Source organism: Primulina eburnea, chromosome 7 (assembly GCF_022965805.1).
Source record: "Primulina eburnea isolate SZY01 chromosome 7, ASM2296580v1, whole genome shotgun sequence".
Taxonomy (NCBI): domain Eukaryota; kingdom Viridiplantae; phylum Streptophyta; class Magnoliopsida; order Lamiales; family Gesneriaceae; genus Primulina; species Primulina eburnea.
The window spans coordinates 4159541-4176502 of record NC_133107.1 but is presented as its reverse complement, the minus strand read 5'-3'; the positions used below and the strand labels follow the sequence as shown (position 1 = coordinate 4176502).

Sequence of the window (16962 nt, the reverse complement as noted above, 5' to 3'; positions counted from 1 at the left end):
ACTTTTGGAATTGGTTTTGTTATTTCTTAATCTAAATTAATCTTTAGTAGTAAAATTTAAAGACGTTCGGTTATAAAATAAAAATTTTAAAAAAAAAAGAAAGAGTTCTCACCCCAAAATTGTCTTCTCAACTATAATGGAGTCAAACTATATAATATTCTAATACCATCAAAATTTATATGATACAAACGTCGTATGATTCACTGCATCATGATAGATAGTAATAAATATATACATAGCCCCGAAATAATCAAAGCAGTTTTACAACAAATAGTTCGCCTTTGTTGCAGCCAACTGACGGATGTTCCGAGACGGTCTCTCAAATAGTGCAGCCAGCCATGGCTTTGTGCTAGTAGCGTCTGCTGTTACCCTCGCCTTATATGTGGCTAAGAAATTTGTGTGTCTATACAAATTTACCTATCAAGAAACTCATCGGTAGTTTGCGATCGATAAAAAGGAACGTCAGATTTACCTTGCCTGACCACCCAGTTAAGTTCTACGATTTGATCTCCAAGATTTTGTGACCTCAGTCACTGTAATCCCCTGAAACTGCAGATTCTGATACCTCATCACCGTTCTCATCTCCATCTCTGTCCGAATCATCATTGAGTTCCATATTTTCACCTTCCTCTTCGAAACCATTTTCATTTTCAATTTCTTCGGCTTCCTCGTCCTCTTCCTCTTCGTTCATTTCCATCATTTCATTACTTCTGTTAGGAGTAGCGTCATAAGGTGATGTTCCCCACCTTGCCATCTCATACAGGTTTTCGTTGGAATCATCATCAGTATCACCAGCTTCCATGCCAATACTATTGTCATCATTTTCAATCCCAACGTTTTTAATGCTTAAATTAACCAACTCCTCTCTTTCAGAATTTCTAGGTTTCTCCGCCTTATTCTTGAGGGTGCTCTCATTATCTAAGCAATCCTGCAGAATCTCTGCAACAGCCTTCTTCTCTGTTCTCCTTCGTCTGATTGTCCTTGGACCACGCCCATGCCTCTGTCCATTTGTTCTTACTCTCTGCTGCTGCATAAGAATAGTCAATGTCTCACCTTGTTTCATACTCCGCCTGCTAGATTGAGATGTTGGACGTTTAACTCCTCTTTGTGACTTTTTACATTGGCGACCACCCCCACGTTTTCGCACGTCCCTATATCCAAAGCTACTCGGAGTGTCATGAAGACGATCACGGCTATCCTCCTTTATGAGACCATATTTATCGAATTCCAACCTTTCAGTCCTTTCAACATCGTTCGAGAAAGCTTGCCCTAAAGCTGACTTCTGAATGCAGGAGAATAAGTTGATGAAAACATGAATACAGGAAAATAGTTGAAAAGACAAGAAATTTTACTTTTCTTTACCAACTAAGATGTACAGAAAACGGAGGCAAGTCATGGGTAGAGCCAGAAAATCTTACATTAGGGCCAACATAAGTTTTGCATATTGAGGTCGGTCATTAAAATGGCAAACCTCAAAGCAATTTTTGTGATTGCAGTAAATATAATCCTGGTGAATGCATGGAGTATCCTATAATTCTTCAAAGGTTGCATTGCGATGGACGGAAAATAAATAGAAGGGCTATGATTCGAGAATCATTTCGAGTTTGAATTTCAAATGAAATCAACATCGAGTGGACTTGTACATCACACAAATATGAATAAAAGAATTTAAATTGAGAGAGGAAGATTTTGAAACTCCTTTGAAAATAAAAATCCCAAAACAGATTTGAAATCCATAAAAAGAGTAAAGGTCAAAGTTAAAAAAACATTTAGAAAAAATGCACAGGAGAAAGAGGGAGGGGGAAGAGGGAGAGAGATTAAGGAAACTCAACTGTAAGAGTTCCCACTTTCTTTTCCTCATGAGACTCGGCCTTCTGATTTGGAGTGTAGAAGATAGATGAATCTAACTCAAAAAGCCTCAGAGCCACAGCAGCAGTTGTTTCTGGTATCCAAGGAAGCTGAGGAACAGACCCAGAACAGACATATTCATATGTAGCACCCCTAGACGAGGCGCAGTAGCACAATAATTCTTCTGTTGTCTCGAAATCTGCTGATAGGTAGTCACGCTTTATGGCACCCTCAAACTGAGTCAGGAGCTGAAACAAAATTTGGAACTTCTGACAATCTCTACTTGACAATAATTAGAATAAAACAGAAGAGAGTGAAGATTCCGCATGATACAAGTTTATGGCATAATATGTAATAAAACAAGGCATGTGTAAGCCGACAAAAATAAGCCAATTTAGCATTGATACGATTGAAAACCTGTAAAAGATCTTTCACGGATGAAGCATTCTGCAGCTTCAATCCCCAAGAATTCCTACATTCTTCAGTCCAAAAAGAATGAAGACCCTCATAGGGAATGCATGCCTGCAGTAGTAGAATGGGAGTAATTAGTCACACAGCCTGCTAGGCAAGTCAAGAACAAAATAAAACTCATGTGAAACAATGTGATCTGTACCTCAAGCAAAGTTAGAACGGCCTTGATCAGTCTAATAATCGGTGAAGTTGAGTTTGAACGGCCTATATTGATCCTATCTATTAAATTGTTTTCAGTGAAATTTCCCCTGTCGTCAACATGGCTATGCATCCAATGACAGTGAGGACAGAGGTCGTTTTTAGCATCATGCGTATCAAGGCACACATCACAAGTTCCCAGAAGAGGCGAGCGCCTTATTTTTCCATACCTCTGGGCACGTAAAATTGCAGAACTGAAGCATTCTTTCCATGTCCAAATCTGCAGCTCTTCATACCTCTTCAAAAGGTTATTTTCTTTTGACTCATTCTTTCTGCAACCTATTTTGAAGGAAGTAGATGGTTCCCAGGAATCAGATTGAGTACCACAAAACTCACTCCTAGGACTCTCGGTACTTGCACTAGCTACGCTAGAAATAACTTCAAAAGCTACATCTTCACCCTCGTTTCTACTCTGGTCCGTAAGATCAAGGAACTGATTACTCTGAACACATTCCTTGAAGTAGAGCTCAATTTTTTGCAACATGATGTGCAAATGAGATTCTCTAGTCCCGCGAGCATCCAAAGATTTCAGAAGAGTGTCAAATGCCTACACAAATAAGAGTTGTAATTAAAATTAAAGCATAATAACGTAAAAGAAAAAAAAACGCTGATCATACCTATTATCTAAAACAGCTTCTCTCCTTTTTCCCAACCCATTTAAAGAACAGGAAAATGGAAAAACACATAATAAAAGAAATTTGAAAATTTACAAACCTCCTCAGAATCAATAAGTCTCCAATAGCCGGTAGGTGATTCAAAAAATATTCGGCCCCAACCAGGGTCTAGGCTAGAGGCTGAAGCAACAAACTGCCAATAGCGATTTCTCCTTCTATCTTGACCAAGAGGCAAGGACCTATAAACATACATTTCTTCTGCTCTATGACCTATATAAGACTTTAACTGCGAACAAGACCTTTCTGATGAACACCCATTCTGCTGAAGAGGGGTTACAAACTGAACCATAGCTGCATCCTGAGCCGGAGTTTCAATGGAAATATGAGCATCCCCAGCCACAACAGAAGACACATCCTTTTCTAAAGTGGTTGTTTGTAGATCATAAATAATCTCCTCCCTCATTCGCCTTTTATCTACTTGTGCTTCTGCCCACATTTGCTTCTTAAGAGCATTTGCCGCATCCATCCGATCCTACAACAATTTTTTTTTGGGAGAAACAAGATTAGACTAGAATTCGATTTCCCGTTCAACCTAGAATATCCTCATATGTCATACCTCAAGAATTACACGAATTGAATTTCCTTCATTTGCAACACCAATTAATGCCACAAGGGCATTGAGACGCTCTTCAACAGATAGATCAGAATATTCTCCTTCAGTCACTCCTTGGACCCAGGGCTCACCTGATCCGCTTTCATCAATCTCAACATCTGGATCAAGACTGACTGTTCAATCATGAACAAGATTATTCGATTATCAGCACTAGTAACAAATTATCGATTCAAAATTGGTGAACTTGTTTTTACCATTCTTAGGGAAGGATCCAAAATTGTCGCATTCGCCGTTTTCATTTCCATCAAATGGGGTAGCCACAACATCAACTTCTGCACCCTCGGCAACATCACTTTCCGAATCATCATCTCTTTCTTCTTCATCAACATTTTGACCAGACAGAATGCCATGTGCATATTTCTGTATCTTCTCCTTGGCAGCAGCAATTATTGATTCAGCATCAGCTGGATCCTTTCTAAATGCTGGCCGCACACAATATGTTGAAGGAGCGATTCTTTCAAAGAGTATGGGATCCCTTGATAGGGCAACAGATATAGAGGCCTCAGGAGTCTTGCTTGTTGTCAGGTCGCGAAGCCCAGATTTCTACAACAGATATACAATTAGATAAACAGGGGAGGAAATATAGCACACAACAATACTAGCTATTATTTACCTGAATCTTCTCTGCAAGATCAATAACGTTTAAGCCTTTGCTTCCTTCAAGAGCAAGAACATGGTAAGCAGCAAATTTAACAGTTCCTGGCGTTAATCGGTGCCTTGATTTGCGTTGAAGGGTGAATCCTTTTTCTTGCATAATTGCAATGGCATTCTCCGCTGCTGAACCATTTCTCAAAGTGGACACTATGTCTTCACAGCTTTTACTCTGAGGATAACAAGGGTTATCATGGTGACGATTACACATTCAACAGCGTGCTTCTATAGTTGTACAGAGGTAATGCAGGGGTTTCATGAGAAAGGGGTCATGTTCTAGGTTGAGCACACAATAAAACATCAGGGCCTTCTAGGGAAAGAGTTTAAGGAAAATGTTGTGCAAACAAGATGAATGCTTGATATTGTATCACTGTAGAGAATTTTACTGTAGATGTCTAATACTATCAAAAAAATGTTGTGCAAACAAGATGAATGCTTGATATTGTATCACTGTAGAGAATTTTACTGTAGATGTCTAATACTATCAAAAAAACATCAGACAGCGGCATCACATAATAACATAAAAATAAATAAATTAGAAGTTGGATTAGAATTTAGAATATTTAAAATATACATGATTTGCCGGAAAAAAAGTTCACGCAAACCATAATTATGATAAATTTTGGCTTTATGTTGGTAACCCAAACACAAGGGGCCATTATTTATAGAACTCATTGAGACAAATGTAGCAAATCATTTACCTCTTTAACGTCATTTACAGAAACACGGTCATTGATTTTTTTCTTCAACCGGGGCCCAAATCCAGCAGAGAGTGTAAATTGTCGTAATATTTCGTGCCATGTCAATGGATTTAGGTGCTTCTGCCAGTTACGTATGTCAAACCCCCACAAATATGCCTGCGATGATGATTAGACCAATTGGGTTAAAAACAAAAAAAACTACACAATGAAATTAGAAGCTATGAAAGAGGATGGAACAATTACCCCTTCAACAACACGAGGATGTCCACCTTCAGGATTAAGAGCACTGTATTGATTTGTACCAGGTCCGCCAGATGGAGTTCTCACTACATCTTCAATATCTTTTACAATGAGTTTGAGAAGTGCAACGTGTATCTCACAAAGCAGTCTTGAATCCTGAGAAATGGAAGGAAACATAAACAACTGAGATTGGACCACATACAAACGAGTGAGAGAGAGACAGATGGAAAGAACATAGGCGAGGGTTGCACCCAAACCAAGGAGAGATGAAGGGGAAAAAGGGGGAAAAATTGGAGCTCGCACTTTCTACACACAGGAAATACACATCCTACAGACCATTATAACTAAAATGAAAAGGGGAAAAAAAGACAAAGGGAAACTGGAGATCGGATTGAAGTCAAAGCGCATTCAAATAACTCACATAGTCATGGAAAGCCTGCAAGAATTCATCGAGAGTGAAAGGCCAAAGTCCTAGAACATCAGCAAATGTAACAAAGAATTTCCAGACCTGAAGGAGCAATATCATTTCAGTACTTCAAAGCATCATTTCAGTACTTCAAAGCAGATAAATTGCATCCATGTGTTTTTAAGAGAACAGATTACAACAAAATCAAATTTGCGTACCATCAGTAGATTTCCAACATTTTCTTCTGAGTTAACCCAAGGTTCAGTAGCAAAAGGCAGTCTCAATTGAACAGACTTTGGAGGGAACTCACGCATGTTCTCTGAATCACACAAAATTTCAAAAACTAATGACAACAAACTTTGACAAACTAAAACGAGCAAAAGAGGCAAGAAAAATCCATTTAAAGAAACATAGCTGAAATGAAAACACATAAAATAAAGGACCTAGGCCACCCTTGGAAGTTTAATACAAATACAATTATGTAATGCAGCTACAAATCTGAAACCTGCCACAAAGTATTGATCTATAGCATAAAAAGAAGCCAGCATGGCAATAAATAAGTTAAATAAACACTTCTAGTCCGTGGGACACGACTATGATCAGCTTATTAGTCTTAAGAAAACGTGACAGCAGCACAACATATGTTTGATTTGTTTTACAGGGCATTCCATATGTCCAGTAGAGACTCGTAACAAAAAAACTCAGAGTTTTAAAAATAAATATCTTCTCAGCGTTGTTGAATCTCAAACAACTTAAAAAATGTATGAGACATGTTTATTCCTGGTTAAGTTCGGATTGTAGAAACAAGAAATTCAAATTCTGTGAAGATGGAAATTAAAGCACATGCATAAAAAATTCTTCAATCCCAATCTTTCAGAGCTTACAATGCAAAAAGAGCGAAGTGGTTCTCGAAAACACTCATTAGGATCATTACTCAAAGGATATTATCTCACATTCAAGGAAAGCAACACCAACCTCGAAACGACTCAAGGTTTTGCAAAGTGTCATAATCAAGATAAACAATTGAAGGTAGTCCTTTGCTGGAAGCAGCCAGTTCCATAAGTTCCAGACGTTCATCCTCTATTAACTCCATGGATTCTTTAGCTATTCTGCGTGCTGCTGCTCTCCCCACTGCAGCTTTCTGTCTCGCTGCTTCCTTCTCCTTGCGGTGATCTTCTTTTTGTTTCCTCCGCTCCAACTGGAGAGAGAGAATATAGGAAGCAAGTCAATTAAAAACCCAATCAAGATAAAATTAAGTAAAAATGAAGACGCAAACAAAGTAGTAGATAGTTCAACAATACTCGTAAACGCTCCTTCTGCAGAAATTTCTCCCTCCGTTCCATTTCACGCTTTTCTTCACGCTGGAATTTCTCCTCTTGCCGCTGCTGTTCACGTATCAGTCGCAGCTCTTCCTTTCGTCTTTCACGGTCTTGCCTCTCCGTATCTTTCTTCAATTGTTCCTCCCTCTGGAAAGTGAAACATGCAGTGCCAGATTTATGCCAAAGAAGAATCTTTTAACATACTGTTTTGCAAAATACTAAATAATAATTTGTCCAGTGCATAAATTGCAAAGTCCTAACCTTACGCCTTAAAATTTCTTGTTTTTCAAGTTCTTTCCGAAGCCTCTTTTCATGGGCTTGAACTTCTCTTCCGATTTGAACTTCATCACTCTGTACAAGGTAACTAACTATGATTCGCAGTAGAATCATGTAGAAATTTTTGGCAACAAAAAATTCCATCTTCTAGAAAGTACCTTGCGTTTTCTGTCAATTTGCATATTATCATCATTATGTGCAATGATGCTAGAATGCCTCGGAGATGAGGCAAACTGGACCTGCCTGCCTGACTGAGAAATTACTTCAACACTCAGTCCACCAATACCATATTCCCTGGGTATATGCCCATTCTCATGGACAACTGAAAGACTTTTTGCTGTACTGCCATCATCAAAAGGCGAGTCATAGTAGGAAGAAGGCGCCACATTCCTGTACGCATCGGACCTAACTTGAGACTCTATGATTTCATGGGGACCATTTGATGAAGCCTGCAAATCAAATTGACAAAACTTGAGCCATCAGTTCATTCGATTGGCATGTGTTGTTCTGCAGTCTAGTGGAACATACATGCTCCATTTATTCTTCTTTTTTTCGCCTTGCAGTGTTCCTTTCAGTAGAAAAAATTAACGTAACAAAACAATTCATACATAACAGTTCCACTAATAATGCAAGGAACTTATTTAAGAAACAGGCATGATTTACAAAAATGCATGTAATATGAATGGTCCAATTAAGGAGAGAGAAACCAACATTGTGTGACCTTCAGGTCGGAGGAAAAACATAGATTATGTGCATCAATCAAGAGAGTCAGCTGACTTCACTTAGGAAGGTAAACCAACATTATCTATACACATTTAAAAATTATATTAATAAACCAAATGTAAATCCAAATATAAAGATAGAGAACGAACTTTGATGTGTTTCGCATCATATTTTCCATATGACTTGCTGTCGTATGAATGTCTATATCTATGTTGCAGCTCTGCCGGCACTGTTTACAACAAAGAGTCACATCAGCAATACACATCAGGGCACTCTTCCATACTTGTATAAAACTAGAACATGGTATAAAACATCGGCTGGTACAGAGCCAATTCAGGGTACACTGCATCTGTTTTTTGGCACTGCTCACATTCATCTTATTCAACAATCTTGTACTCAAGATTAAAGAAATCAAGTTTACATCAACCATCATTTAGCGCTGAGTCTTAGACTCTTATTTCATTAAACAGTTAAAAATCTTTTGCTAATTCTTATGCATTAAAATGGTCCATCTGACATTTGTACAGAGAGGAAGAATCTTGAGAGACTCCCAGACTCTCATGTCCAAGGATATCTTGCTTTAACAGACTCTACAACAGTGAGTAATTTACAAAAATAAACTTGCTGCTTTAATAAACAATAGCAAATCATTTACTAGACACCGATTTAAACAACACAAAATCTCTCAAAAGATGACAAGTAGTAGTAGGAAATAAATATACCAATGGGTGCCCCAAATGCACCGGGAGGAAGTTCATCAAACTCAATGCCAAGCATTGGTCCCTCTTCTCTTAGTGGCTCTCCCAACTGTGCCTCCACACAAGCTATCACTCTATGCTCCATGTTTGTCCTAGATGCCTCATAATACCCTGTTGCCACCATAGGCATATCGCCACCATTATCAAACTGGCTCGAACTCGATTCCGAGCCCGAGCCCGAGCCCGAGACGGAGCCAGAGCCATGCCTACTGCCCGGCTCAATAGCCATCCTTTCTTCTTTTGGGGATTCAGACAAATCCTTCCGACCACCAACTGACCCAGAAGGCGTTGTCTTTGTGGCTCCCATTCCTACTGCCTCCTTCTTATCCTTCAATCTCCGATGACAAAACCACATCTGCAATTGTCGGTCAGTTAAGCTCAGTTTCTCAGATAATTCGGCGCGGGTTGCTTCAGATGGATACATCTCCACTGCATTAAAGATCCATTAGGAAAGACAAAATGACATTACTCAAAAATAGATTTTCATCCACACAGACCAACTCATAATCAGTATATACACAAGTGACTCAAAAAATAAACATTTAGCATATACATTGTAGCTCACTTAATCTCATTGTAATGTGAACAACTCACTCAAATTGGGAACAACAAAATAAGGACATAACAATTAATTGCGCATCTTCATCCAAAAAAAAAAAAGAAAGAAAAATACAAATTTAGAAAGAGGAACAAAATACTTGAAACATCAAGAAAGTCCACAAATAAAAACCCACAATTCACACACAAAGCAAAACCACCATGAAGAACAATATATAAAAAAAAACAAAAAACCTGAATAAGTTTTCTCAAGAACTGTCAATTGAAAGGGCGTCTTCATCTGACGCTTAGGCCTCTTGGAACCCTCCGTCTGGCTCTGATCAACGTTCCTATCGATCTCTCCTTCAGAACCCGCCTCCATCCCGGATCCAATCAAACCCTAGAACTTTAGAGTTGCCCAAAAAACAAAGAAACGAAAAAATTCGTCCCTATCTTGGTAGGAAAGAAAACAAAAAACGATTGGAATTCGACCCACACGAGATAAAGTAATAATAAGAACATCATCGCAAGTAAATAAGAATAAAGATTGGAAATTTATAGAGACGGTTGTGATTGCAGATGCAAACGATAGAATATCGAGATCCAATGATGAATTGAATTAAAAATAATAATAATAACATAAATCAAAATGTTAGAAATTAAAAGCAACACAAAAGGAACAGTAATTATAGTAGAAATAGGAGTAGCCTCTCTTGCCTCTAACACGAAACATTTTTCTTCTTTTTTAAAAAAATTTACGATTCAAAATTAACATGGGGTGGTGTAATGGACTTGACTCCACGACACTTTTTTATTTTTTATTTTAGATTTGATTCATTCTAAGAGATTGGAAAGTTCATATTTGTTTTCTGGGTATTTTGGGGTTTTCTTGACTTGTAATCTCCATGGCTCTGGTCTAACCAGATGTTTTGGGCTTTGCATCTATCAATCTGATATTTTAAATGACTTTGTTTTCTTTTCCCTAGAGAACACTAATTCACATGATGTTATCAGTTTATTTTGTTTAGTGGAGGTTTTAGCTCATTCATTTTCTTCATTTGGTTTCCTATTTTGACAAAAACTTGTGTGAGACAGTCTCACAGGTCGTATTTTATGAGATATATCTCTTGTTTAGGTCATCCATGAAAAATATTACTTTTTATGCTAAGAGTATTATTTTTTATTGTGATTATCGATAGGATTGACCCGTCTCACAGATAAAAATTTATGAGAACGTCTCTTCTATTTTTACATGTTCATATATATATATATATATAGGTAGGGGTATGTCAATCCCGCCGAGATACTTATCCCCCAAACAAAATAATTAATCGATTCTATAGTATGAACTTAAAGTCTATTTGATTTCCAATTAATTAAAGAAATATATATATCGAGCTGAGTTTGTTCAAATGGCATGTCCACCTTCACCGAAGAGTGTTTCATCTTCACAAATCTTTCACATTTGTTTTACTTGGATCAGATGCAATTTTCAAATTGGATAGAATTTCAGTTATTTAATTTTTCATAAAATTGAACTACAAAAAACGAACAGATGGAAATATTATTTGTACCACCCCACCCACCAATCAACTCAACTTTCGATAGAACATTTCGTTTGGTTTTAATTATTTCTTGAGGAGCGTGCTTATATTGAAGCAAGTTTTAGAATACAAAATGAATTTCACAGAAATTGGTAAACTCACAGGAAACAAAATAAGCATTCTCATCACTTAAACTCATTAAAGCTTGTGATCACAATGTTGACAACTCGATGTATTCATATATTATTCTGAACATTAGGAAATCATCGGAAATTACAGGATATCCAAAACTTTGAAGATAGAGAGGCTCGATACAAGAACTAATTGCACCACCTGGCTGAATGTTCTTGATGGCTCATTCGGTTTTGCGTGAAAGAATGTTGCAACATACATCGAGGTTTCCACCACGAGCCTCACATCAGTATTCAAGCAGATTTCATTTGCTGCCACAACGAGTGAAATTGAATTATGGGTACTGACAGAACATATCGAAAGTAAACCGTATATTCGTTTCATACTAAAGATGAAAAACATATGGCGTGCTTAAAATATTGAAAGATTTTAGGCTTTTCCATACAAGGGCATGCAAAGATTACTCAATAATTTTCAAAGATTATCAGTAGGCAGTAAACTTTTCCTTCCTTCTTCGTCAGACATTTTCCAACATTGATCATATAATGACACAAACTAAAAAACTCGTACAAATTAACAAGTAGAAGTTTTGAATCTCAAGGTTAGGAGTTAGGCCTGGTGTTATTAATCCACCCACAGGTAATTTACGTTTGTGTTTGCTAGCCTATTCTAAGAAATTTACTGCATTACTAGCTCATTTTCTTTATCAGAAGTTTTGCCAATGCGTGTCAAAAGATTCCAACTACTACCACGCGGAGTACTGTAAATTTCACAGATTCAAGCTTACTCGTTTCTCTTCTTCAATCTTGGCCTTGATGAAGGAGTAGAGTGCAACTCCAGCAATTGCAATGCTGGTTCCAATACCAGTTTGCAATGAAATTTTATTACCTGTATGATTTGAAATAGAATAAGTTTCGCATCACATCAATTCATAGACTATAAAGAGCCAAGGTCAGGTAGAGTAGTAAGCTTACCAAAGACTATGATTGAGAAGCCAATCACAAAAACACGCTTCAAGACATTTCCAACTGCATGTGTGAGCGGAGCCACTCTCTCTAGAGTGTTGGTTGCCAGCTGAGGTAGGAGAAAAAATAAAGCTATTAGAGCTTGTGAAAAGTGACTATTCAACAAACAAGTACACATTTTGTGTCTGTGATGCCAAAACAACTTATTATGCCATTCAGTCAACAGACAAAAGCCTTTTGGGATTGTCAAAGATCCCAACCTGATTGTAGAGATGGTAAAACATTCCAACCCAGAAAAGGTCCGTGATGAACTTGGTCAAACCTACTTTAGCAATCGCATCGTTAAAACCATACTTCATCAGTTGAGGTCCCTCCAACTATGGGATTGCACAGAAGAGAAGATGAAAGAACAAGATTAAGAACAACGAAATATCCAAGGAAATACAACCTAGACAAGGGTATTAGGTGAAGAATATTGTCATTTATCTTCTAGTACTTACAATTATGGCTGGTGGAATGCAAACAATGAGGGCAATTATAGAAATGTAGGCATACAAGTTAGTGCTATCCATATCAGTCTGCAAAAAAGCATTCGACGGGAAAAACAATTATCAGTATTACAGGTAGATAGGTTCCAACTGTATCATAATTTGTGAGGGAATCCTCATAAGATAATACTGTAAAAAATTATCTCATAACCATAGCTTTCTTCGAATAAATGCTCCTGTAGGTGAATGAGATATTGGAAATCATAGCACTAGTAAATCCAAGCCAGTTGAATGACAGTTCAGTCAGTGATGCCATTGATACACCTGCATTAATTTGTAAAATTAACAGTGAGAGTGGTACAATATATACATGTTCTGAACTCAATATCTCGAGCTTAATATGCATGATCATGCTAAAACTCGTGTCCAGCAAGATTGAAGTTACTTGGCAAGTCATCATGAAATATTTATTATGACACAATTTGGTGAAAATAATTAGACATGGATTGTTTCCCCATCCTTGTTTCATCAGTGTTCGGCTCGAATCGATCTGTTATCCATATCTTTTGATTTATTATCCCATATAATACATTTTTTATCATCACACCACACAATCAAGTGGTGCCTATGAGTATACACGATCATAAGTAGGAAGCATATAGTTAAAGAATACAGATCTTACCAATGACGACTGGGGCCAGTGACAGCCACAAAGCAAAAGGTATCTGCTGTCCAAGAATGAATTGTGAGGCCGCAGCATTGAAGAAAGGCTCGAGCGCTGATCCAAAATAAAAACAAAAGGGAGATATGACAGGTCCCACGGGTATAAATTACAATTTGCTTCAGTATCACAAAAGTTCCATAGTTGATCATTTGAAAGAAAATTGATAGAGACCTTTGACTGTGTGAGTGAACGAGACCGCAACTGCAGCAAACGACACGTTGCTTGTCACATGGCCGAGGGCATGGCATACAGCAACAGGGATGAGAAGCTTCAAGAGGGTTGAGTCCATTGGCTATGCAAACATAACCGCCAACGTTGGAACAGTAATAAAAACAGAGAAATTAAAATTTACGTACTCAAAATTCCTTTACTACCAATCAACTGCATCTTTAAAATCAGAAGCCACTGAATTTGAGACTAAATCACTTCCATTACAGTATCTGTAAATCATGACTTTGTGATAATGTATAATTATTGATAGGCCGCCTCAGCATGACTCTAAGTTCAGGGATAAGTAGTTTCTATAACTAACTAAAGTTAGGTCACAAGTTTGTTCAAAACTCTCTTGAGTATTCCACCTTTATATATCATTAATGTGTTCTCAGTAGCTAATTTTTAACATCTTCACAGCCTAAATACTCGATGAACATACATGTTTAAGCTTTGCATATTAATTGGGTCCCTTTATTCCCGATCCCTGCTTTACACATAAAGTGTTAAGTTGCGAAAATGATTATCACGTGCTTCACAGGTTTGGCCAGAGAGAAAATAAATTAATCTTTCATGAGAAGAGACTCTTCCCTCGATAAAAACTTAATTCTGTTAGAAAACGGTAAGAGATCACTTACAGCTCTCTTAGGAAGGCCCACGGTCCAGCTCATCAAGCAGTAAATAACACCAACAAATAAATGTATCACAGACACAAAACTGCACAGAAATGTATTCAGTTCATTTTCCACCCATTCACAAAATCGGAGCTATTGCAGAGTTTACAAAATGCTTACTACGGATAAGGAAAGTAATTGTAGATCTTCTTGTTCATAATGTTGAAAATCACATTCAAGAAATACCTACAAAACAAGGACACGACCATTTGAAGAAAACCCGCTGACAGATAAATAATGGTTTCCGCGGCCTTAGTCAAACACAACAACAGGCGTACCACATGAAGAAGAAGAAGCCCGTGACAAGAGCGGGGTACTTCTTCAAAAATCCCACCTTGGCCTCCCTGCGAAGAAAACGGGTCAGAAACAAAAAAAGATAGAAAACCCAAGGTTTTCCTGGTCAGAGAAACCGAAAAACGGACCTCACCCGGCTGAATCGCCACCCTCTGCGGGAGAAGAAGCCGCCGCGTGGCACGGTTGGAAACCCTCCCTCTTGGCCACCAATGAAATCGGTACTGTCGTCGGAGAAGCCTCAAGCAGAACCGCTGGTCGGAGCTGCCTACCCCATATCAAATTCCCTCCATCAGTGAGCTTCCCGCTGAGCCTCATGGTGGGTAAAATACAGTTTCCATAGAGTCGCGCCGCCGGCTTTGGGGGAAGTACAACACCGCGGACGGCTACTCCATTGATCACGCGAGACTCCATTAGAGCTTTGAGAAACAAAAAGTTAGTTGCATAAAGAGGAACAATGGATTGGGCCGCCGGGAATCGTAGCTTGCACTGAGCAGCTTCGAGTGACACCTATCCACAGAAGCGGATCACATATATGGAAGCGGCTTCCATTGTTGGAATATTTAATATTTTTGTAAAGATATTTTTATTATAATAATATGATTTGGGATTTAAATATTTGCTTTTTTTTCATAAATTAAGAATACATTAATCATGATTTATAGTATCTCAGCTACATATCAAATTATTTTCCCAAACCAAATTGACTATGCTAAAAGTATGGTTATATTATGATTTATTTATGTTCGTTTTCTGATCAAATAAATACATATTATTTAAAGAAACGCTAATTTTATTTTATATAATGAAGCATGTGGGCTAAAAATGTAATTTCGTTTGGCGAGAAGCCCAATCAATTGGGTCTTCTTATCTTATCCTCTGCAGCGAGAGGTCCGTGAGGAAGCGCTGCTCCTGTCCAATCCTTGGAATCCGATTTTCCCATATCCTTATAATTTTTATCACCAGCGTTCCCTTTTTACCCTTCACCATCTCTTTTTGATATAATATACTATAAACAATAATAATAATAACAAAACAAAGAAATTAGTGTGTGATTGGTTCTAGTGACTGTTGCCTAAATAAACCAAGTCGACCGTTACTAATTTGGAGCTCGATTTGATAAAAATTTGTTTGAGTTTGTTTAACGAACCTTGTTAAGTTAAATGAACTAAATTCGAGCTTTAAACTATTTTAGCTCATGAACAAATTCAATTTACACTTTTACTTAAAAATATATATCTTAAAAATGTATTAAATTACTCAACATGTTTACGCTCGATAAAATCTCGTGAACCATGGATATATATATTAAATAAAATTCGAGCTCAACTCCATTATAAACGAGTCAAATCAAAGCATTCAAGAGTTTAGTTTGACTCGATTACATCACTAGTTGCCTCTAACCAAATTATAGAGATTATACCTGATTTGCGTCAAATTTTTAATATTATTTTCTTGTTTTTCTTCTAAATTTATTTTTTATATTTTCCAAGAAACATATTATAAATTCCGGAAAAAGTTTCAACAGTAGCCTTTAATTTCAGGAATAATAACTGAAAATCAATTGTTTCGTTAAGTATTTGTTTGTCTATGATATCTGAGCTACATTTTTTTATTAACTTATTTGTAATCGTATATGGAATGTAATATAATTTTTTTAGTTATAGGAAATAAAAGTATATATACAATAAAAAGTAATACTCTTAGCATAAAAAGTAATATTTTTTTATAGATGACTCAAATAAGAGATTCGTCTCACATAATACGACATGTGAGATCGTCTCACACAAGTATTTGTCATCTATATCTGATGTCGTCTCAAATCAATTAATGAAATTAAGATATCTGAAAAATAGACTAACATGAAACTAATAAAAAAAATTATGCATAATGTCATTTAGTACAATCTCGTGTAAACAAACAGGGAAACGCGTCCAAACATTCCAGATCATTTCATGACCACAATCAAAAGCAAACATGGCTAGTCTATCATGAGCTCCCGAATTAACTTGGCGCCGCATATGAGAAAAACCGAGAAAAGCTTTGTCCTAAGCAATCTTTAATTTGGGCAATCAAAAACACCTTCTGGTCCTAGAAATTCATTCACCGCAAGCACTTCTTGTATCGCTGCCGAGGAATCGGAAAAAACCCGAATTAGGTTAATATCATCTCAATTTCATCAATTAACTCGTAATGACATTATATATCAATTGCATTAAATATCTCTCTCCACTCACATGATAATAATAATCTTGCAAAATAAAAAACCCGATTCCTTATTATTCAAATCCTTGTAACGATTATATTTGGCCAATTTTTTTTAGTTGATCGAAAGAAGTGATTTCACATGCATTGTCAAAAATTCAAAGAGATGCCAACATTTTGGGCTTCCTTCGACTAGTTTGGTTCTGCAGAAATGGGGCATGGCCTACTATTACATATTTATATTAGAGAAACTTGTGTCAATTGAACCTGGTTTGCATCTTTATTATTTGTTAAATTATATCATATTATTAGTT

The 16962-nt window shown here is 37.1% G+C and overlaps 2 protein-coding genes across 3 annotated transcripts; both read right to left on the bottom strand.

The window, feature by feature from the left end:
* Nucleotides 1-131: 131 nt before the first annotated feature.
* LOC140836758 (homeobox-DDT domain protein RLT1-like) lies at nt 132-10282 on the bottom strand. The gene is made up of 19 exons (XM_073202512.1): nt 9671-10282; nt 8843-9307; nt 8270-8349; nt 7556-7846; nt 7383-7472; nt 7104-7268; nt 6778-7000; nt 6021-6121; nt 5818-5904; nt 5400-5552; nt 5157-5312; nt 4418-4627; nt 3999-4347; nt 3748-3917; nt 3232-3663; nt 2462-3064; nt 2266-2370; nt 1833-2096; nt 132-1282 (listed from the first exon to the last, which is right to left on the bottom strand). Exons 1-19 carry the CDS (start codon nt 9795-9797, stop codon nt 527-529), a joined length of 4827 nt encoding a protein of 1608 aa, XP_073058613.1. The 5' UTR covers nt 9798-10282; the 3' UTR covers nt 132-526.
* An 840-nt stretch (nt 10283-11122) lies between these two features.
* LOC140836759 (triose phosphate/phosphate translocator, chloroplastic-like) lies at nt 11123-15000 on the bottom strand. Of its 2 annotated transcripts, none has more exons than XM_073202513.1 (12): nt 14580-15000; nt 14431-14496; nt 14273-14338; nt 14117-14195; nt 13440-13560; nt 13227-13322; nt 12756-12868; nt 12557-12634; nt 12317-12433; nt 12066-12165; nt 11879-11979; nt 11123-11402 (listed from the first exon to the last, which is right to left on the bottom strand). In XM_073202513.1, exons 1-12 carry the CDS (start codon nt 14855-14857, stop codon nt 11385-11387), a joined length of 1233 nt encoding a protein of 410 aa, XP_073058614.1. In that variant the 5' UTR covers nt 14858-15000; the 3' UTR covers nt 11123-11384. The 2 variants fall into 2 exon arrangements, with proteins under 2 accessions (XP_073058614.1, XP_073058615.1); XM_073202514.1 differs by having other exon boundaries at nt 14575-14727.
* Between the last annotated feature and the right edge of the window lie 1962 nt (nt 15001-16962).

What these genes read in the sequence shown, in the direction of transcription:
- LOC140836758 (XM_073202512.1), bottom strand. Translation starts at nt 9,797, where the DNA reads ATGGAGGCGGGTTCTGAAGGAGAGATCGATAGGAACGTTGATCAGAGC. An exon ending in TGCATTTGGGGCACCCATTG is followed by an intron (nt 8,350 to 8,842) that starts GTATATTTATTT and finishes TGTTGTAAACAG; the next exon opens with TGCCGGCAGAGCTGCAACAT. An exon ending in TGGATCCTTCCCTAAGAATG is followed by an intron (nt 3,918 to 3,998) that starts GTAAAAACAAGT and finishes ATGATTGAACAG; the next exon opens with TCAGTCTTGATCCAGATGTT.
- LOC140836759 (XM_073202513.1), bottom strand. Translation starts at nt 14,857, where the DNA reads ATGGAGTCTCGCGTGATCAATGGAGTAGCCGTCCGCGGTGTTGTACTT. An exon ending in TTTATTCGAAGAAAGCTATG is followed by an intron (nt 12,635 to 12,755) that starts GTTATGAGATAA and finishes GCTTTTTTGCAG; the next exon opens with ACTGATATGGATAGCACTAA. An exon ending in GCATTCCACCAGCCATAATT is followed by an intron (nt 12,434 to 12,556) that starts GTAAGTACTAGA and finishes GCAATCCCATAG; the next exon opens with TTGGAGGGACCTCAACTGAT.